The sequence below is a fragment of the Thamnophis elegans genome, chromosome 7 (genome assembly GCF_009769535.1).
Source record: "Thamnophis elegans isolate rThaEle1 chromosome 7, rThaEle1.pri, whole genome shotgun sequence".
Taxonomy (NCBI): Eukaryota; Metazoa; Chordata; class Lepidosauria; order Squamata; family Colubridae; genus Thamnophis; species Thamnophis elegans.
In genome coordinates, this window is record NC_045547.1 from 565,572 (window position 1) to 587,768 (window position 22,197).

Consider the following 22,197-nt stretch of genomic DNA (forward strand, 5'->3'; position numbering starts at 1 on the left):
AGACTCCCAGAATTCGCCAGCCAGTCATGGCTGACCAGGCAGTGAGGACATATACAGAGTCACAGAGTTGGAAGGGTCTTTGGAGGCCATCTAGTCCAACCCCCCGCCCTACACAGTTTCTGACAGAGGGCAGTCCAGTCTCTTCTTGAAAGCCTCCAGTGAAGAAGCTCCCACAACATCCGAAGTGAACTTCTGTTCCGTTGGTTGATTGCTCTCACTGTCAGAAAATTCCTCCTTATTTCCAGGTTGAATCTCTCCTTGGTCTCCTTCCACCCATTGTTCCTTCTCTGGCCTTTGGGTGCTTTGGAGAATAGCTTGAGCCCCTTCCTCCTCTCTGTGGCAGCTCCTCAAATATCGGAAGATGCTCTCCCCTGGTCCGTCTTGTCTTTAGACTAGCCATGGCCAGTTCCTGCAACCGTTCATCGTATGTTTTAGCCTCCAGTCCCCTCATCATTCTTATTTTAATTTTTATATATGCTCATTTGTCTTGTCTGTGAGCCGCCCAGAGTCCCTAGGGAGTGGGCGGCATACAAATGCCAATAAATAAACAAACAAACAAATAGATAAATAAATAAATCATCCTGGTTGCTCTTCTCTGCACTCTTTCAAGAGTCTCAGCATCTTTTTAATAGTGTGGTGACCAAAACTGGATGCAGGACAATAGCAATAGCAATAGCAGTAGACTTATATACCGCTTCATAGGCCTTCCAGGCCTCTCTAAGCGGTTTACAGAGAGTCAGCATATTGCCCCCAACAATCTGGGTCCTCATTTTACCCACCTTGGAAGGATGGAAGGCTGAGTCAACCCTGAGCCGGTGAGATTTGAACCGCTGACCTGCTGATCTAGCAGTAGCCTGCAGTGCTGCATTTAACCACTGCGCCACCTTGGCTCCAGCTGTGGCCTTACTATGGCTTCATAGAGTGGTATTCGTACCTCCTTTCTTGATTGCATCCCTCTCTCAATGCAACTTAGGATTGCATTGGCTTTTTTGGCTGCAGCCACACGTGGCTGGCTCCTCTTTAGCTCAGAATAGGAATAGTGGAATCCCTCTGATCAGTCCTGTCTAAAAAGCTGTTGATTAATTGATTACACGCATTAATTCTTGACCCTTAAGTCACCCCGCAGGTTTTCTCCATGATGTTCTGGCCCTACCTTGGTCCTCTGCCTCTTCCCAGGCTGCCCTGATTGCCGCCTGTCTTTCTTCTGCTCCAATTTTCCTAGCATAACATCCCAATGTCCTCATGGGAAACGTATATATGCAGCTCTTCTCCTCTTCGGAGTTTCCAGTTTGTTCTGATACCCAGTTTGCATTCTCCTTTCCACGTCCATCCATTTAATGACTCCTTAAGTTCATGACGCTCTCCTCGAAAGAGGTGGGCAGATGTTCCGAGGCTTTGTTGTAGAAACCTCTGACAGCTGGAAAGTCCAGCTGTTCCAAGCAGAAGATTCTGATTTATGGCTCTTGGACACTGCATTGAATCTCTCTTCCTTTTGACTGACCAGTCCTTCTCTCAGTTTCCACCAGAAACTTGCGTCCTTTGGCCCAAGAGAGCCCTCAGATGTTTGCAGAGCTCCCTCCTCGCCTCCTTCTCTTGGGCAGGCTCCGCCTCCAGCTCCTTTAAGGCTTCCTTGCAGGGTTGGCGTTCACGTTCCTGATCATCCCGGAAGCTCTTGCTACGTCTCTCTTGAGGTCCGGTGCCCTGAAGGGACGACGAGTGACTGGAGCATCTCAAAACGCAAGGGAGCCATCGTCCGCCCCTGGTCCGGCTGGGAGGCTTCTGCTAATTGCATTGGGTTTCCCAGCTGCCTGCTGACGTTGGGCTGGGCTCCTCCCAGTCTCCAAACTTGGCAACTGTAAGACTTGGGGACTTCAACTCCCAGAATTCTCCAGCCAGTCCACAAGTTGCCAGGTTTGGAGACCCCTGTCCTACAGCCTTCTCACAAGGCAGGTCTTCCCCATCCTATCTTGAGAGAGGACCCGTAGGGGACACAGAGCACAGACCAATGCTGTGACGCCCTCCAGCCTGAAGAAACGGTAGCCAGCTTCACTGCCTCGCCTCCTGGTTGGGCCATGAGGGGGGTGTTCCCCTTAGTGAATTATGCCCACCAGGCTTCCGGGCGTTTCACCAGCCGAGAGCCCAGGGCAAGGGTGGGGGTGGGGGTTATTAGGGAAAGACCTCAGGAGGTCACTGTGCCTCAGATAGGCGGGTGTGAGTCCCTTTTTGTGAAATGGGGCCTTGGATTTCAGGTGGGCCTTTTTGTTACGTACCTGTCTCCCTGCTACGTTTCATCGGCCCTGCCGGAGCTGCTGGATGTGTTAGCTGGATTGGCGGTTGATTTCCCCAGGCTTATGATCCTGGGGGATTTCAATCTGCCTTCCATTGGCGAGACATCCGAGTCAGCTTGGGAGTTCATGGCTTCCATGACGGCTATGGACCTAACTCAGTTAATTCAAGACCCCACCCATAATGGGGGACACACGCTCGACCTGATTTTCGTCTCTGGGCAGTGGATGAATGATCTAGATTTAGGGGATGTTTCTATCCAACCCTTGTCATGGTCGGATCATTTCCTCATCAGGCTTGACTTCCATACTGCTACCCCTCACCGCAGGGAGGTGGAACCGACTAGATGGTTCCGCCCCAGGTGCCTGATGGACCCTGAAAGGTTCCTGATGGAGCTTGGGACTTTTCCTGAATCCCTTGCTCACAACTCGACCGAAGCCCTAGCGGAAGCCTGGGATCGGGCGGCCACTGGGGCCTTGGATCGCGTTGTGCCTTTGCGGCCTCTGATCCAGTGTCGATCCCGGGTCTCCCCCTGGTTTACCGAGGAGCTCCGGGAGATGAAACGCCGGAAAAGACGCCTAGAGAGTGGTTGGAGGGCCAGCCGGTCCGAATCTGATCGAACACTAGTAAGAATTCATATTAAATCCTACTTAGTGGCGATAAAAGTGGCAAAACGGCAATATTTGTCCGCTCTTATCGCATCCACAGATAATTGCCCAGCCGCCCTGTTTAGGGTGACCCGCTCCTTACTTAACCAAGGAGCTGGGAAAGACCCCTTGCAGGGTAGGGCTGAGGAATTTGTTCAGTATCTGCAGGATAAAATCGCTCAGATCCGGACGGGCTTGGACTCTGACTGGGTACATTCGGGCGAGTCAACGGGGATGAATCTTGTGGAGACCATCTGAGTTTGACCCTGTGACCCCCGAGGGCATGGACAGGATTATGGGGAGACTCAGTGCTGCCACTTGTGTGCTGGACCCGTGTTCCTCTTGGTTAGTCTCGGCTTCCCGGGAGGTGACACGAGGCTGGCTCCAGGTGATTACCAACGCTCCGTTGAGAGAGGGGTTCTTTCCCACCGCCTTGAAGGAGGCGGTGGTGAGGCCCCTCCTTAAGAAGCCTTCCCTGGACCCAGCCTCTTTAGCCAACTATCATCCGGTCTCCAACCTTCGCTTTGTAGTGAAGGTTGTTGAGAGTGTGGTAGCACATCAGCTTCCCCAGTCCCTGGATGAAGCTGTCTACCTGGATCCGTTTCAGTCGGGTTTTAGGCCCGGATACAGCACAGACGGCATTGGTCGCGTTGGTCGGTGATCTCTGGTGGGCCCGGGACAGGGGCTGCTCCTCTGTCCTGGTCCTATTAGACCTCTCAGTGGCTTTCGATACCATCGACCATGGTATCCTACTGTGACGACTCCGGGGGTTGGGAGTGGGGGGCACCGTTTTACGGTGGTTCCCCTCCTACACAGTCACTCATGCCCTCGTCCTTTCTCGCCTGGACTACTGCAACGCTCTCTACATGGGGCTGCCCTTGAAGAGCACCCGGAAGCTTCAACTGGTCCAGAATGCGGCTGCGCGGGTTATCGTGGGGGCACCTAGGTGCTCCCATGTTACACCCCTTTTAGGCGGCCTGGACTGGTTGCTGGTTGTCTTCCAGGTGCGATTCAAGGTACTAATTATGACCTTTAAAGCGCTCCATGGCTTAGGCCCAGGATACCTGCGACACCACCTACTGCCACCGGTAGCCTCCCACCGTCCAGTGCGATCCCACAGAGTTGGCCTCCTCAGGGTGCCGTCGGCCAGACAGTGTCGGCTAGCGACCCCCAGGGGGAGAGCCTTCTCTGTGGGAGCCCCTTCCCTCTGGAATGAGCCGCCCCCGGAGCCTCGTATAATCCCCGACCTCCGGTCCTTCTGACGCGCCCTAAAAAGTTGGCTTTTCCAGCAAGCCAGCCTGGCCTGAACAAAACAAATTATTGATCATTGTTAATTTTAATTCGAATCTTTTTTAAAAATGTTATTGTCAATTCTAATTGGGTTTGTTTTGGATATTCTATTTAATTTTTTAAAAACTTTTGTATTATGTATTTCTTTTAATGTTGTACACCGCCCTGAGTCCTTGGGAGAAAGGCGGCACATAAATCTAATAAACCAAACCAACCCCCCCCCCCCCCCGGCACCGTCTTCTCCTGCTTCTGGCAGACTCAGAGCCTGCGATGAGTCACAGCCTGCTTGGTGGAGAAGGCAGCAGCCACAGGTCCAAGAACTGGTTTGGGGCTGTTCCATTCTTGGCGTGACTTTCAGTGAACATACTTCTTTCCAAACCTCTTGGGGAACCTCGCCCGGTAGGGAGGAGGCCTGAAGCAGGGAATTAGCCTGGAACCCTTGCACAGCTGCAAGGCATCCAGAAGACACACATTCGCACAAGCTCTCTGGACCCCGATCACTCTGCCCCCAGGGGGAGGCAAGCTGTCTGGGCAGAATAGAATAAAATAGTTAGCTTGTGGATCCGGTTGCTTGTGGACAACACGCCAGCATTGACACACACACACACACACACACACACACACACACACACAGCTCAATCTCCACAGATGTCAGGTTGGCCTTAAGAGGCAGCGCATTGGCCCATAGCCCTGAGAGGCTGGAGGAAGGGCACATTCATCAGCATAGATGGCTCCAGGTGGCCCATGGGAACTATCCCAGCCGACTGATGTAGGTCCAGGGACAGCTCCAAAAATTTCCCATCAGCTGAGATAATCGGCCTAGTTCTGAACCAAACAGTCCACCATAAACCCCCCCCCCCACTTTCCCCATCCAGGCAAAGGAATCCGGGTGGATTTTAGCCCACTACTCATTGCTGATTCTAGGGGGCGCTGCTGTTTCAAGGCCAGAGCCAGTGCTGTCCGAAGGCGTTTCCTTGGCCATGTGGCCAGAGTGATGCCACGGAGGGCCGTTTCCTTTCCCCTTACACCCAGCAGTACTTTATAGATGGATATGAAGGTCATCCTATACTGACCGGCAGGGCAGAGGAGACCAGAGCCTCTCCAGGCCACCAGTTCTTCTTCTTCCTCCTCCTCCTCCTCCTCCTCCTCCTCCCACTGAGCCCAAATCTGCTTTCCGGCTCCTTCTATTGGTTAGTTCGACTCCCCCGTGGAAGACCCTGAGGACAGCCTTGAAGGAAATGCGTGGTGGCCTTGGGGGGACATAAACTTCACCCAGGAAAGCAGGAAAGGGAAGAGGCTCAAGAAGGATGGGAGGGAAACAAATGGGTTTCAAGATTTTGTTACAGTAGTCCTCGACTTACGACCACAATTTTGAGCCCAAAATTTCTGTTCCTAAGTGAGAAATTTGTTAAGTGGGCTTTGCCCATTTTATGACCTTCCTTGTCACAGTCCTTAAGTGAATCACTACAATTGTTAAGTTAGTAACATGGTTGTTAAGTGAACTCAGCTTCCCTTTGTTGGTCAGAAGGTCACAAAAGGGGACCACGAGGCCCCTGGACACCGCAACCGTCATAAATACGAGCCAGATGCCATGGATTTTGTTCACGGGACCATGGAGATGCTGCAACGGTCGTTAAGTTTGAAAAACGGTCCCAAGTGAACTGTTGTAAGTCGAGGATTGCCTGTGGTGTCAATAGCATCTCTTATGGCGTCTTATGGAAAGATGTGGAGAGGAAGGGAAGGCCCAGAAATGCCCGGGACCTTCCTTCCTCTCGAGCACTGCTGGGCAACGGCTGAGCCTGGCAGAAAAGAAGGGCGCGTTCTTTCGCACAATGCCACCCCGACACACCCCAGAGGGGGCAAGAGGTTTGGGCACCACCGGTGGCCACCGCAGGGGATGCCCGGCCAGTCAAAGGACGGAGGAGCACCAGCGGAGAACTTTCCTGCCTGGGTTAACCGTCAGGTGTGCTGAGAGGCAGGTGACAAAGGTATCGAAGGCTGAGTTTTAAAAGCTGCCATAACCGACCATCACAGGAGGAGCCAACCAGGATTTTGTGGCAGTGGTGAAATTTTGTTTTTTTTTACTACCGGTTCTGTGGCTTGGTGGGTGGTGCAGGGGGAGGATACCGCACAATCCCCATTCCCTCCCCACTCCTGGGTCCAGCCAGCAGTGGCATTGGCTGGTTCTCTGGACTACTCAGAATTTCCGCTGCCGGTTCTCCAGAACCTGCCAGAAGCTGCTGAATTTCACCCCCTGTTTTGTGGCCCTGAAGAGATGCGAGTCCGTTTCCCCCCGTCAGACGTTCCCCTCCCCATCATCCCCCTTTGGTCTTCAACCGGATACCTGACACCACGGAAGCAGAAGCCCGAATGCCCCATTCCCAGCTGTGGGGAGACGGTCTTGGGAGGATTTCTGCTCCTTGCACAAGGTGGCCCTCAACCGGCCCCTCCCTTCCCAATGCTGCTCGGCCTCCCCTAACCCCCCCCCCAGCCCTGCCATGGCCTCACCTCAATCAGGAAGTCCCCTGTGCGCAGTCCTGCTCTCCACGCCACGCCCTCCACATCCACCGATTCCAGGTACTGCAGCGCCGGGAAAGCTGGCGTTGGGGTGAACTCCTCGATTGGCGTTTCCGCTGAGAGGAGGAGGGAGGAAGGAAGGAAGGAAGGAAAGAAAGTCCGGATCAGAAGGAGGGAGAGCCTCTTTGCATGGCTGAGGTGGAACAGGCGGCTTCTGGCTGCCCGTAATTCCAGCCCATTGGCCGCACTGCCGAGTCCCCACGGCCTGCAGGCTGGGACACCTGAGATGTGGGGGAACCTAGTCCAGAGCCACTGGAGGGGGGGGTCATGGGTGGGAGGGGCTCTTTCCCAGGGGTCAGAGAGAAAGCGGAGCTTGGAATGCCTGGTGGGCAGGAAGAGAGCAAGGCGGAGCCTCCCTAGCAGTTCACAGAGCAAGTTACAGTTATTGGAGATGCTCACTTTGCTCCGGCAAGATTCTGTCTTACAGGTAAACGACAGTCAAGGGGCTGCCCAGAAGCCTCTCCTTCCTTGTGTCGTTTTTGGTTCTACCAGCCGGGCAAGAAAGGTTTGCTGTACACAAAGTCCTTGACTTATGACTACAATTCAGCCCAGCATTTCTGTTGCTAAGCAAGAGTTGTTGAGTGAGCTTTGCCCCATTTTACAACCTTCCTAGCCACAATTGTAAAGTGAATCACTACAGTTTCTCTCAATCAACCAGAATAGAGTTAGAAGGGACCTTGGAGGTCTTCTAGCCCAACCCCACTAAGTTACTAGCACAGTTGTTAAGTGAATCCTGCTTTGGTTGCAAAAAGGGGTCATATGACACTGGGGAACTGCTACCGTCATAAATATGAACCAGTTCTCAGGTGTCCGAATTTTGATCAGGTGACCAAGAAGATGCTGCAGCGGTCGTAAGTAAAAAATGTCACTTTTTCCAGCAGTTGTAACTTTGAATGGTCACTAAACAAATGGTTCAAAGTTGAGGGCTACCGTAGTTCGATTCCCTAGTAAGCAACACCCCTCCCCACTTAGAACAGCTCTGCTAAGATGCTTTTCCAGAGTAAAGTCCAGAATAATTTATTTAGCCTCCTTGAGGCAACAAATACTAGAACCTGCCAGATCAGGGAAGAACTGAATCAAAATCTTGATTAAAGAAGGTTTTTGTCAAGTCCGAGTCCAACGAAAAATCTTGACTCCCATGGAGTCGTCTTAGATTCATTGCAAGCAAGAGCAGAATTTAGGCAATTTGGAAGCTGCTATGGGCATCCACTCATCCCTAAGTACATGAAGTTGGGGGTCTAATCCTTCCTTCCATGGATGGAAACCAGTTCAGGAGAATTACGGGGACATTTTGGATGATGAGCTAATGAAAGGCCTCAACATAAACAAACCAAAAAGGAAGAAAAATAGCTTATGAAACTGGTGGAGCTGCACCAAGAACTCTCCAATAAACGGAGAAACCAAAAGGACAAGTTTAAAAAAAAAATGGAAAGAGGGCAGATAATAATAATGATGAGGGTGATGAAAGGAGAATATCAAGGAAGATGCCAAGGCCTTTAGGATGGGGCTAGGAAGACCAAGGCTGGGAAGCAGTTAAGCCTCCCACAAATGCCCAGAAGGGTTTGTGGGGGAAGAAGAAGCCGGGGGGGGGGGGAACAGCCAAGTTCCCTGGCTGGAGAAGATGGCAAGATGTTGATGGGCAACAGGAGAAGACCAACTGCTTAATTCCTATTCTGCACCGGCCTTTATTTTTTTTGCAAAAAAAGCGGTCCAATCTGTCAGAAGGTGCTCTCTGTGGGGCAGGAGAGGCAAGGAAGAGGTCAGGAAATGCCCAGCAGCTTGGAATGGTTCCAACCCACCAGGGCCAGATGGATCACATCCCAGGACGCTAAAGGAACTGGCAGATACAATCCTCACAACCACCAATGGGAATCTTTGGGAGTACTAGGGGAGGACAAGAAGGGTGGAGAAGAATTCAGATGGATCCAATCTTTAAAAGCGGGGGGGGGGGGAGTAAACTCTGGGAAGCTACAGCTTGATGTGAACACTCAAAAGAGCTTTAAAATGATAACTCAAGTGAGCTTAGAAAGATACCAGGCCGTTAAGCCCACCTAGGTCTGTTTAAAAACAGGTTGTGCTAGAGAAATCTAGCTTCATTTTTTACAAGTTGGAAAGTGGGATGGCTGGTCCTGCTCCAAGGTCTTAAATGTTGCTGTGGGCAGGTGATTGGACAATGGTGCTCAACGCTTGGTCCTTCATGGATCTACATGGAGAGAGAGGTGGGGCTCCCTCAGAGCTCTGCCCTGGTCTCTACATAGTGGAGCACAGTAGGAGTGTCCAACCTTGGCAACTTTAAGACTTATGGACTTCAACTCATCCCAGGAGGCTGCCTGGGGAATTCTGAAGTCCAAGGTTGGAAACTCCTGGGTAAAGGTACTTAGCCTTGGTGCAGCCCTTTGCCAACCTGGAGCCCACCAGATTCACCTGTTCTGACCAGGTTGTGTTTTGCTGACATGGATAGGTGTTTTTCATGAGGACATTGAGATGTTCTGGGATCCTCGTTTTCTGAGCACTTTCCACAGCTTGACATAACACAGGTCTGCGACTAAAAAGCCGTTTGAGGACCCGGATTGTTGGGGGCGATATGCTGACTCTGTAAACCGCTTAGAGAGGGCTGAAAGCCCTATGAAGCGGTATATAAGTCTAACTGCTATTGCTATTGCTATTGCTATTGCTATTTTCATCTAATTTCCATGTATTTTGGTGTGCTGAAAACAAATAAAATATTGAAAAAACTTCTAGATGTCATGATTTGCCACAACATGCAAAATTGTCTTCAAATTTATCATTTTTTTTAAAAAAATTGGTATTTTTTTATATTATGGGTTTTTAACCAAATTTAAAATCCAAATTACTATTAATTAATTCACATAAGTGCATTTAAGATACAAAATGCCAAAAAAACCTTAAAGGGTTTGTCCGAGTTATGTAAAAAAAATATAGCACTGTAAATCTGATAGTCAACAATATATACATAAGCTAAGCAAGTTTTAAGTCTGTGCTTCTAATGGTAGAAGGGGTTAATCTTTCCTGAAGAATCCAGTGGGAGGGAGACACAGGGCAGATAGCAGCATCTCTGGTCAGTGCAGGGGGCGTGGCCAGCACTGTGACGTCTCGTGTACAGACACAGAGCTGCTCTCTCCTGCATGCCACACTTGTGCACGAATCATCATCAGGTTCTTGGTTCTAGGCTGTTCACACTTTTTCATCGCAATTCATGTTAGCTCGTCATTCTTCCACCGTTATGTTATGGCTCTGCGAAAGTGTATTAATTTGCCAGACAGTTTCTGTTTCATCTGTGGTGAATATACAGTGTTGAAGCAACAGCAGAATATTACAGACTGTGAAAAAAGTATACTTTGCATACTTTGGACTAAAAATTGGAGATCAAATTTGGGTGCCTCATAAAGTGTGCAAACGGTGTGTTGAGGACCTCCGAAACTGGTTCAAGGGTAAGAAAAAAATCTTTCTGTTATGGGATTCCTATGGTATGGCGAGAGCAAAAGAACCATAGTGATGACTGTTACTTTTGTTCATGCGATGTGAAAGGGTTTAATTCCAAATGGAAGCATTCCATTTCATACCCCAATCTTCACTCAGCAATTCGTCCCATCCCCCATGGCACAGATATACCAGTACCCAAGCCCCCTGCTACCTAGGAAGAGATACCTAGCTCCGATGAAGGTGAAGTCATACCTGAACCAGATGACGAATCAAGTTCTGACTTTGAAGATGATACAAGACCAAAATTGTTTTCTCAGGAGGAGATGAATGATTTGGTAAGAGACGAATCTTCCCAAAGATGCCGCTGAGTTACTCGGATCAAGGCTGAAAAGCAGGAATTTATTGTTGCCAGGAGTGTCATCTTCATGGTTCAGACATCGTGAAAAGGAGTTCGTTCCTTACTTTGCCCAGGAAGACAAGTTGGTTTATTGCATCGATGTCGAAGGTCTGATGGGTCACTTTAAAATCCAATATGATTCAGAGCAATGGCGACTTTTTATAGATTCTTCAAAAAGAAGTCTCAAAGCAGTTTTACTCCACAACCATTTTTACGCTTCCATACCTGTAGGTCATTCCGTACACTTGAAGGAAACCTATGAGAACTTGGAATTGGTTCTTTGTAAACATAAATATGAAGACCATGGTTGGCAAGTGTGTGGGGACTTGAAGGTCTTGTGCATGCTGCTCAGGCAACAAGTTGGGTATACCAAATACCCTTGTTTTCTGTGTTTATGGGACTGTCGAGACCGACAAAATCACTGGACCAAGAAGAGTTGGCAGCCAAGGGTGCTAACAGTCGGTGAAAAAAATGTCCTCCGAGAAACTTTGGTACCTTCCCATAAAGTTCTTCTACCACCTCTCCACATAAAATTGGGATTGATGAAGCAATTCGTAAAATCACTTCCAAGAGATGGAGAATGCTTCAAATACTTGGTCACCAAGTTTCCATGCCTGTCGGAGGCAAAATTGAAGGAAGGTGTGTTTGTCGGACCAGACATTAGAAGGCTTATAGTTGATCAAGAGTTTGTCAATCCCATGACGGATCCTCAAAAAGAAGGGTGGATTGCATTTAAAGAAGTCGTCCAGAAAGTTTTAGGCAATAACAAAGATCCTCACTACAAAAAGGTCGTCGGAAGAATTTCAAACTTTAGGTTGCCTGGTGAGTTTGAAAGTGCATTTCCTTGACTACTTTCCTGAAAATTTGGGAGCTGTGAGTGAGGAACAAGGTGAACGATTCCACCAAGACATTAAAGAGATGGAAAGGAGATACCAGGGAAAAGGGAGCATTACAATGATGGCAGACTAGTGTGGGATTCTTCAGAGAGACATTCCAGATGCTACCCACAAGCATAAATGCACCAAGAGGAGCCTCACAAGGAAGAAGAATCGAGTTTAGTGTGTGTGGGTGAGTTCATTTCAGTTCAAAAAAGGATTTTCATGAAAATATTGTAATAAAACTTTAATTTTATGTCTATTTCCATTTATTTTGAGGTATTGCCTTATTTAACATAGTTACCTACATTGTCAGGAAACGTGATGTCCTGTAACAAAATGAGGTCATTTTCGGATTCAGCGCACCAAAAAACATAAAGATTACATGTTATAACCAAAACAGCTCTGGAAAAATTTTTTTTTTAAAATAATCAACACAATCAAAGGCTTTTCTGTCATCCTTGAAGCACATCCTGATTTCTTTTTAAACATTCTTTGGCTTTTTCAATTATCCAGCATGCCTCAGCAATAAAGTTCTTTGATCTTTTCTAAAGCCCGTCTGAACATCTGGTGATGTCCCTTTTCATGGAGGGCTCTAATCTCTTCAGTTGAGCACCTTATTTTGCAAGCCTTTGAAATGAAGGTTGGTGTTTGCAGAGTCTGCAGTTTGCAGACTGACCTCTTCCAAGGGGCCAATGAACCCCTGGGCTCTTCTCCAGATTTGGTGGCATGCTTTGGTTGGAACCACGACTGACTCCCCCCCCCCCCCCCCCCGTATTGCTTGCCATATTCCATCATCTGTTCCTATGGGTTTCCTTGCAGGCGTTTCATGGGCCGAGCGGGCACTGGTGACGCTCCCTAGTTGGGTTGATCTCATTTAACTCCCTATTTTTGGAGTGTTGATTTAATGTCACCTTCTAGAACCAGAAGTTCTTACAAGTACGGAAGGTCTTTTAAGATAACCTGGATGTTGACATCCCTACAGTGCATCAGGATACTCCTATCTTCTTTTGGTCTTGCTTAATTTGGCTATTTTTATTTATTTTCTTTATTAAAAAAAATATGTATTTGCCCAGCTCACACAAAAGTGACTTCAAACGGCTGAGGTTTAACATTTAACATACCAATTAGAGGTTGGAATCTCCTTCTGAGTCCGGAGATCTTTTGAAAGGCTTTTTGGAGTCTTTGGTGCTCTCTGAGCTTGGGGGTTTTCTGGCAGATGCTTCCAGTGGTGAAATTCAATTTGTTTTACTACCGGTTCTGTGGGCGTGGCTTGGTGGGCGTGGCAGGGGAAGGATCCTGCAAAATCCCCATTCCCTCCTGACTCTGGGGCCAGCCAGAGGTAGGATTTGCTGGTTCTCCAAACTACTCAAAATTTCCACTACCTGTCAGAACCTGCTGAATTTCACCCCTGGACGCTTCATGACCCAACTAGGTAACGTCATCAGTGCTTAGAAGCCTTTTAGCACAAACCTTCTAGCACTCATGATGTTCCCTAGTTGGGGCATGAAACGTCTGCCCGAAAACCACCAGGCTCAGAGAGCCCCAAGGGCCCCGATCCTGAACTCCAAATGTTACCTTCTACCTTTCCTTGTTTTCCCCCCCAGGCCTTTTTCCTTCAATTTCCTCACAGATGTTGTAACGCTGCTTTTTGTCTGAAACTCTTTGTTCCTTGGTCTTTGGCTTCTCTTCTTGGCAATTTCCACGGGTTATTCTGACATCTGGCTTTCTTTCTTCTGTCCCTTCATTTTTGGCAGCCTCTTTTCACCTTCATCCTCCAGGACTTAAGTTCATTACGCAATTCCTCTGGTTCTCTGTTGATGAGGTTGAGACTTCAAGGCTGCTCTTGATGTTCTCCTCAAAAATGGTTGGTATGCGCTCAAGACCATGTTGCAGAAACTTTAGTGGTTTCCTCCTCCTCCTCCTCCCCCTCCTCTAGCTTAGCCTGGATCTTGCCCACCAGCAGTTTGTGATCTGTTCCAGGGCCAGGTCCTGGCCCTGCCTTTGACGCTGTGATGAGCCCCTCCGTCTCTGTTGAGGAGCAATACAGTCCATGTGATTTCTATTTCCCCCCATCCAGGGAGGTCCATCTATTTTGGTGCCGTTTTTCGGTTATTTGAAGGCAGGGTTAGCGATGACAAAGAGAGTCACCTTGCATCAGTGTGGGTGCCGTACAAATTTAACACATAAAGAAATAAGGCAGAAATTGCAAGATGGTTTCCTACTTCTGAAGCCATTCCATCCGTCTTCCTCCTCCTTCCTCTTCCCAATCTTGGCATTCCAGTCCCCAGTCAGAAACAGCCCATTTTGCTCACAGGTTCTGCTGGTGCCAACTGAACTTGATTGTGAAGTTCACCAACTGCCCCGCAAACACACAAACCCTCTGAACTCAGTTACCTTTATTAAGAGTGCCAGCAGCCCCGGCAAAAAGTTTCTCTCTCAACACAGGCTAAGAAATCCGTCCGGCTGGAAGATGAATCATTGTCTGCCACATCTATTCATCTCCGCCCCTGCCTTTTCTCCCCAGACTTTGGGTGGGGCTTCGCTAGCAGTGCTGACACTTCTGTCCTGAGGACCGGCCCATAGATTTCCACTGCTCTCCTCTCCTCTGCTTTCTGCACATCCACGTGTCAGGCACTGGACCCAGCTCCTCCTGGGGACTGTTGACCCTCCATCTGAAGGCTGAGGGGCGGCCCAGATTCCGCCTCTTTGTCTCTCTCTCTCTGACAGCTGCATTCCCTCTTCCCCCTCAGAGCTCACATTGCCTTGATGCTGCCCCTGACTCCCAAGGGTCTTCCTCGGCTTCTGGAGGAGCCAAAAGGCCACACCCCCAACGTTCTCTTCTTCTTCCGCATTGGTGGGTGGAGCATAAAGCTTGAATAATCATCCAATCCCAAAGTCTCACTGCTGTTATTTGATCTCCGGTTGCCTTGTCACCACGTGCTGCTCTTGCCACGCCCTTTCTGAGGACGCCCCTCCTTCCTTTTCCACGTTGTGGGTATAATAAATGGTGTGATCTTATGAAAGTCTCCCATCCCCTCTGACTCTCCACTCACCAGGCTCAGAGGGATCCATGGTGGCCATCTAGTCCAATCCCTTGCCCAAGGCAGGAGTCCTTCTATCATCCCAGGCAAATGCTTCTCCAATCTTTCCTGGAAGAGCTCCAATGATGGAGCACCCACCACTCCAGGGGGAGGAAAGCTCCTCCATTATTTAATGGTTATCACCGTCAGGAAATTCCTCTTTATTTCCAGGTTGAGTCTCCCTCTGATGAGCTCCCACCTCCCTAAAACCCAAATTGTTCATATATTCCTCAACCGGACATGTTCAAAGAGCTCCCAGCATTTCGTCCCTCACCTCTGGACCTTCTCCGTTTGTCCTTCTTCTATCTGAAATGGATGGCCTAAACCTGGAGATCTGAATGGACTAGTTCTCCCCCACCGGCCTAGAATGGCATTAGCCTTTTAAGAAGCCGCATCACAAGTGAGGATCCTCAATTGCCAACCACACCCACAATCCCATCCCGGACAGCCACCCTCTAGGCCAGGGCTCTCCAACAGGCTGGCTGAGGAATCCTGGGAGTCGAAGTCCACTAGTCTTAAAGTGGCCAAGGGTTAGAGACCCTGTTCTAGGCAACTGCCAGAAGGACCCCGAGGGCTTCCTTGCTGGGTCTTCCCTCTTCAGTGCCTCCTCTTCCATTTCTACCAGCCAGGTTCTTCTGCCTCTTTCCCTTGTTTTCCTTGGCTCTCTGCTCAGCAGACACATTTACCTGGGGGAGCAGGTGGGAAGTAAGCCAGCCAAGGACCTTTCCTGAAGGATTGACAAGTGCACCAGCCGACTCTTCCATTCTTTCTGCTGAAAAGCATGAAACCATACATCAAGAACTGGATCTCCTGCACCTGAGCCTCAGATGTTAATTTTCTATCAGCACCCGGGAAACAATCCGTTCTGACCATGCTTGGGACCAAGTAAATCCCGTGGTATGGAAGATCCTGTGATTCCCCCCGGATGACAAAGCCAAGATCACGGGAAGACCCATCCCTTATAAGGATCAGTGGTCCTCTTAGTTCACAATAAGAGAATTGGAAGGGACCCTCGAGGTCTTCTAGTCCAACCTCTTGCTTAAGCAGGAAGCGCTGTAACATTTCAGACAAACAGCTGTCCAGCAGTCTCTTCTTAAAAACCTCCAGGGATGGAGCACCCACAGCGCTCCAGGGAAGAAGCTTATGCCTGAAGCTGCTTGGCAGAACTGCCTCAAACCTCAAAGTGCAAAACCAAAACTGTATTAAAGGAGTCTTGGCATTTTATTGGGCATTTTAATATTTATACTGGATGATTTTAATGGTGTTTTTTTTAATGCTGTAAATCACCAGAGTCGCTCAAAAGGAATAAATTTAATTAATGAATAACAAACAAACAAACATTTGATCCATATACCTTCCAAATCTCGTACTGTGTAACAAATCTCTTTTTAGGATAAACTGAATTTCCCTTTTATTGTTACTACTTAAAACAATTCAATGCCAAGAAACTCATTTTTAAAAACCTTTGCAGACTAAAGAAACTAGAGAGGCGATTCCCTCCTCTCTCCGGGCGTCTTAGAAATGTATTTGGCACCAGGATTTTGCAATTTCGATGATTTGATCCAGATCTGCTCCTGAGTTCTGCACTGTGGCTAAGCCAGGGAGGCTTCCTTTTTTGTCAGAAAGTGGATGATGATATGTGTCATTTATGCAATGCTGAGCTCTAATTAAGTTTCCTCTGACTTCAAAGTAATGGGATACAAGTGGGTGTAGGTCTACAGTGTTGGGTGATATGCATAAGCAAATTGCATCCGCGTTTGCACCCCTAACTTTATTCGTCCATCCGTCCATCTTGGATATATCAGAAAATGTTGTTGAAGACGCAACGCAAGAATTAAGAATGGCAGGAAACTCATCGAGGAGAGAACCAGCCAAGAACTTCCTGACAGTTAGAACAATTAATCAGTGGAAGCTTGAGCACTGGAGGTTTTGATTGACAGCCATTTATCTGAATGATGTAGGGTCTTCTGCTTGAGAGATGGGGGGGAGAGTAGGAGATCCCCAAGGTCCCTTCCAGCTGGGTTGTTCTAGTGTTCTGGAGGGTCCACCACAGCAGCACTGGAGGGTCTTTCAGAAGGGATCAGGCCACCAGGGGTCTGGAATGGTCCAGGGCCGGCATGCCAGCTGTCAGCTCCAGCCGGCTGATATTTGGCCTTCCGGAGGGCTTGGGGGGGGGAGGCGGCTTTCGTGTGTGTGTGTGTGTGTGTCTGTGTTCGGGGGCACACGTGAGCAGGTGGGCGGGGCGCATTGCATTGTGGGCGAGTGAATGCGTGTGATCGCACTTGAGCACATAATTTTGGCCCATGTTTACAAAAAGGCCCCCCCATCACTGGTCTAGGGTTTCCTGCTTAAACAGAAGGGTTGGACTAGAAGACCTCCAAGGTCCCTTCCAATTTTGTTATTCTGTTACAAACAACGAACTGCATTAATTCAAAGGCCTGGAGTTTTCCTAATATTTGGGCTGAAAACAATGGGTCCGTTAATGGGTCCATCCACCGGCCAGTGTCGACTGGCGACTACCCGGAGGAGGGCCTTCTCTGTGGCTGCTCCGACCCTCTGGAACGAACTCCCCGTGGAGATTCGTACCCTCACCACCCTCCAGGCCTTCCGCATAGCCCTTAAAAGCTGGCTGTTCCAACAGGCTTGGGGCTAAAGATTCGCTGCCCCTATCTCGAATGGTATGATTGTTGCGCTTTTTAACTATGTATTGTTTTGTGCTGTTGTTAAACTGTCTGTATCCCCCCTTCCCTTCCTTGAGTTGTGAGCCGCCCTGAGTCCCCTTAGGGAAAAGGGCAACATACAAATGAAATAAAACTCTAAACTCTAATAAAGTCTGAGTTGAGCAATGGCTGTTAAAGAGGCTCTTTCGGGTGATCTCCCTAATATTTGAGCCCTATGAAGACACGGGGAAGAATGATTGGCTATTAGAACATACGGAATATTGGGACTTCCGGGGCAGCTGGCGGGGCTTTTTGCCAATGAATGTGGCCAAATCAAGAGTCAGCGAAGGCTCCTCGGGAGGCCTCTCTGGATTAAAGAGAAGACGAGGATTGCCCACATTGCAAAAGAGGCTTCCCCAGCAGGTTTCAGAGAGTTGGGGAAATAACCCACAATCGGCCCCTTTCAAAGAGACAGCAAAATCGCCTCCTTCTCATACTTTAAGAAAGTGCTTCTTACTGATTTCTTTGGCCTTGAGAACCTTCCGAAAGAGAACCCAGGAGGTTTTCCTTCCCCCCCCTGGACAAAAGAAGTTTAAGGATTAACAAGAGAATCTTTACTTTTGGGAAACGGCAAAACAGGGACTAGAATCTTGGTTTTGGAAAGTTAAAGGGCTGGGTGGACTTGAAAGAATAGATCCTGCAGGGTATTTAAAAATTTATAAAACACCATTTTAAGTCTTTGACATTAGTTGTAAAAAAACACCTCCTCTGGGAAAGTTTTGTTGATTGAAAAATAAACGGATGCTAAAAGGACTACAAAGAACTAGAGAGAACAAAAGGAGAATAATCCACGAATAATCCACGGAGAAGCAATATTTGACCATTGCAGAAATTTAGGAAGAACTGATTCAGAAATTACTTGACAAGATTGTGTAATACATTAGCAGAGGATACAGAACAACAACAAACTTTATTGGATCAAATCTCGGAGTTTGAGAAATGATGGATTATGATAATGGACATCATTGTTTTGTGGATTTGAAAATGGATTTTAGAAATGCCAGAATATAAGAGTGGTATGGAAGACCATGCCAAAATGGATTTACATTAAGTGGATGTCTTAATAATTAAAGGGGAGATAGGCAGTAAACAAAACCAGAAAAGGTGACTCAGAAAACTTTTTCTCTTTGGATTTACACAAGGAAAGTTTTTTTTGAGAAAAGACGATGGGGGATTTCAAGCTCTTCCCGGAAGGAGATAGAAAAAAAATTGATAGAAAATCAACTTGCAGGACCCTCCTTGACGGGACAAAAGAGCCAAAATTTTGAAAAATGAAAAGAAGGTTATAAAGCGACTTTATTTGGTAAGGGTTAAAATATATGTGCTATGAATTGTGACAGGTGTTAAATGGGACTCCTTTTTGACCAGGATTACACGAGAAGGCTTTAAAGATTGGTTAATATGCAGGAAAAGATTCCTTCTGCTTTATTTATTGGAGAAAGTGATAAGTTTGGATTGTAAAATGTAATTTTATATATATGGTCATATTTCTGATAGCTCTTCAGACGCCAAAAAGAGTCACCTTAACGGGGCTGATGGGTGACATAAAAAATCCAATGAATCGTTAAACTATTGCTGATTAAGGCTGAATGATATGGGTTTTGTCATTTGACTATCAATAGGGGAGGAAGGGGGAAGAAGTGGTTTTTGAAAAGGGAAAGTACTAGTGGAAGTGTTCAGTTAGCCAAATTGTCTCTCCAGGGAGTCCTTGGCTTAAAACAGTTTGCTTAGTGACCGAAGTTACAAGGGCACTGAAAAAGGTGACTTATGACCATTTTTCACCCTTACAACCATTGCAGCATCCCAATTAGTCACATAGTCGAAATTAACTTGACAACAGGTTCATATTTATGACGATTGTGGTGTCCAGGGGTCAGTGACCTCCTTTTGCGACCTTCTGACCAGCAAAGTCCATGGAGGAGGCCGGCTTCACTTAAGAACCACATCACTCATTCAACAATGGAAATTATTGCAGAAGGGTATTAACAAATTCGTCTGGGCAGGGAAGAAACCGAGAATAAAACTTAAAATAATGCAAGACGTACGTGACAGAGGAGGCTTGAAAATGCCAAACTTAAAATTATATTATGAAGCATTAGTTTTATCAATAATTAGTGATTGGATCAATTCAACAGAGGATAGATTACTGAATATCGAAGGGCATGATTTGGTATACGGCTGGCATGCTTATTTGACACATGACAAGAAGGTGGATAAGACTTTCAAAAGTCATATTTTAAGGAATGCTCTATTACGTGTCTGGAAAATATATCAACATAAATTAAATGATAAGATACCCATGTGGGCAATTCCCAGACACGCAATAGAGAATATAAGCATAGAACAAAAACAGGATGCAACCATATACAGACAGCCTCTTACTATAGAAAGAGGTGTATTACAGCTAAAACCTCTGAATGTACTAAAAGAGGAAAAGGTAATCCAAACATGGTTTCAGTATGGACAGTTATAGGCCAGATGGAAAAAAGATCAGAAAATTGGTATTACGCAAAATGAGCACAATCTACTAAAACAAATTAGGGATCAAAGTCAAATGCATATAAAAAGGTTATATAACATATTGATAGAAATGGATTCTGAAACAGAATTAGTCAAAGACTGTATGATAAAGTGGGCACAAAATTTTGAAGAACCAATAATGATGGATACATGGAAAAAGATATGGGTCAGAAACGTAAAATTCACGCAAGCCCAAAACCTGAGAGAGAATTTTTACAAGATGTTTTATAGATGGCATTTAGATCCTAAAAAATTGGCTTGTATGTATCCGAATTTACAACCTAAATGCTGGAGATGTGATTGTGCTGATGCTACGTATTACCATATATGGTGGACTTGTAAAAAGGTCAAAGCATTTTGGACAAAAATATGGTGGATTATTCAAAACATTCTTTAAAAGACAATAAAGTTCACCCTCAGTTGTTCTTGTTAGGTATAATCACAGACTGTACAGTCATAGAGACTAATTTGATTCTGAACTTAACAACGGCAGCAAGACTGTTGGTGCCGCAGTATGGGAAGAAGGAAGAATTGCCTACTATTCAAGAATGGACATTAAAAGTAACAAACTTAGCAGAGATGGCTAAAGTATCAGCATATCTTAAGGACCATTCAGATGAGAAACACACGCTGGAATGGAGAAGATGGATTGACTATATTCAAAATAAATACGGGACTAAGAAACTCCAGATAGCTTATGAGTGAATGAGCAAGGAAGGTTACAACTGGTTTAAAGTTAGCTTTACAAAAAGGGGAGTTAAAGTACAAGTGAGGGATGATGCTAAAGTTAGTTAGTTTATTTTAGTATATGGTTGCTAAATGTTTATACCCTGTATTTGCTCTGGGAAGTTGGGGGGGAGGGTGGGTGGGGATGTGGGGTCTTTTTTGGGGGGGGAGGGAAGGTATATATTTGTAAAACTTTTTAAAACTTTTAATTAAAAAAAACAACAATTGAAATTATTCACTTAACAAGCATGGCAAGGAAGAAGAAGCCACGTCACGATGTCACAACATGCGGTCTCGATACTCCGAGACTGCCGTTTACACTTTTGCCGCTGGATGGTCCTTGAGACCTAAACTGTCCCGTAGAGACGGTGATCAGGAAGACAAAGCCTTGCTGGTCTCAGGGATGTCGCAAAGTCCCTGATTGACCCAAGGGAAGTGCTTCAAGCTGGCAGTAAACAGGCAGCCCCCAGGCTGATAAAATCGGGACGCTCCGGAAGGAAGGAAGTGAAAAGAGAAAGTGAGTCCATCTGGTGAGGTATTTTTTCTATTTTGCTAAAGACTGCCCAAAGAAATGTTTCTTTAAAGCCAAATTAGATCCTTAAGCAAAAGAACTGAGCGGCAAAAATAATCCTTATTGGATTGCTGTGGAAAGTTTTTTTTTCTTTGTAACTATTTTTTGCTCGCAACATTTTTTTCTATCTCTCCTCTTAAAGTGAACAGATTTTTCTTCTGCTTTTTGTTGCTTTATTTTTTGACTTCTGGATTAAAACCTTTCTTCTTATTTTAACAATTCTTCCTGCTACTTGTTATCAAACCACACTAAAAGAAATCTAAAGAACTTTGTTCCCTATAAGCCAGAGATAAATATTAGGTGAAAATTAACACTGCCACTCAGAGGTCAGAAGCTGCGGTTTTTGAAACAATGTATCTCTTTCCTTTCCTTATTTGACTTCACTAACTTTGTAGCTGAAGGGTTTGCAACTTGTTTACAGAAACTGATAAAGAACCAAGGGCACAAATTGTTTTTACAGGTGCCTCTGAGAATTATTTTGGCAGGGGAAAGAAAGAAAGGGGGGGGGAACAGAACCCTTCTCCTTTGAAGAGCATAAAAGAACTTGTGTTCAAGTCAATCTAAAATAAAAAATAAAAGAGGCCTGGAAGGCTAGAGTGGCAGTCGCTATTAGTTTTTTTCTTTTTCTTTCTTTCTTCTGTTTTGGAAACATGGATCAATACTTAGATGAGGAAACCTTAAAATTCCAAAATATCTTGGCTGGAATTCAAAATCTATTGGAAGGATATGGGAGAATTGAGAAGAAGTTGGAAAGACTAGTCTTCCTCACAGCAAAAGATGATGGGGTTGGAGCCCCAAAAATTAAAGGGGAGAATGAAGATATAGAAGATAAAGATAAGACAATAGATGCATTTATTAATGGAGCAAATGTGGGTGAAAGTGGAAAGAAGGGAATGTGGAAAAGGGAATTCAACAAATTGGAGCTCTACCCCAGATTTCAGGACACAGAAGAGAAAAAAATACTAATGATGATAGACATAAGAAGAGATTTTTTTTCAGAAGCAAGATTGACAACCAACAACAAGCTAATTTTAGTAGCAAGTGGTGGGCAACGAGATTAT

The 22,197-nt window shown here is 46.5% G+C and overlaps 1 protein-coding gene across 1 annotated transcript in view; it reads right to left on the bottom strand.

The window, feature by feature from the left end:
* SHANK3 (SH3 and multiple ankyrin repeat domains 3) overlaps positions 1-22,197 on the bottom strand; it is a 204,897-nt gene that overhangs the window by 36,533 nt on the left and 146,167 nt on the right. Inside the window, exon 15 of the mRNA XM_032221683.1 lies at positions 6,732-6,856. Coding sequence (XP_032077574.1) covers positions 6,732-6,856 — 125 coding nt within the window. The remainder of the gene's footprint in view (positions 1-6,731; positions 6,857-22,197) is intronic.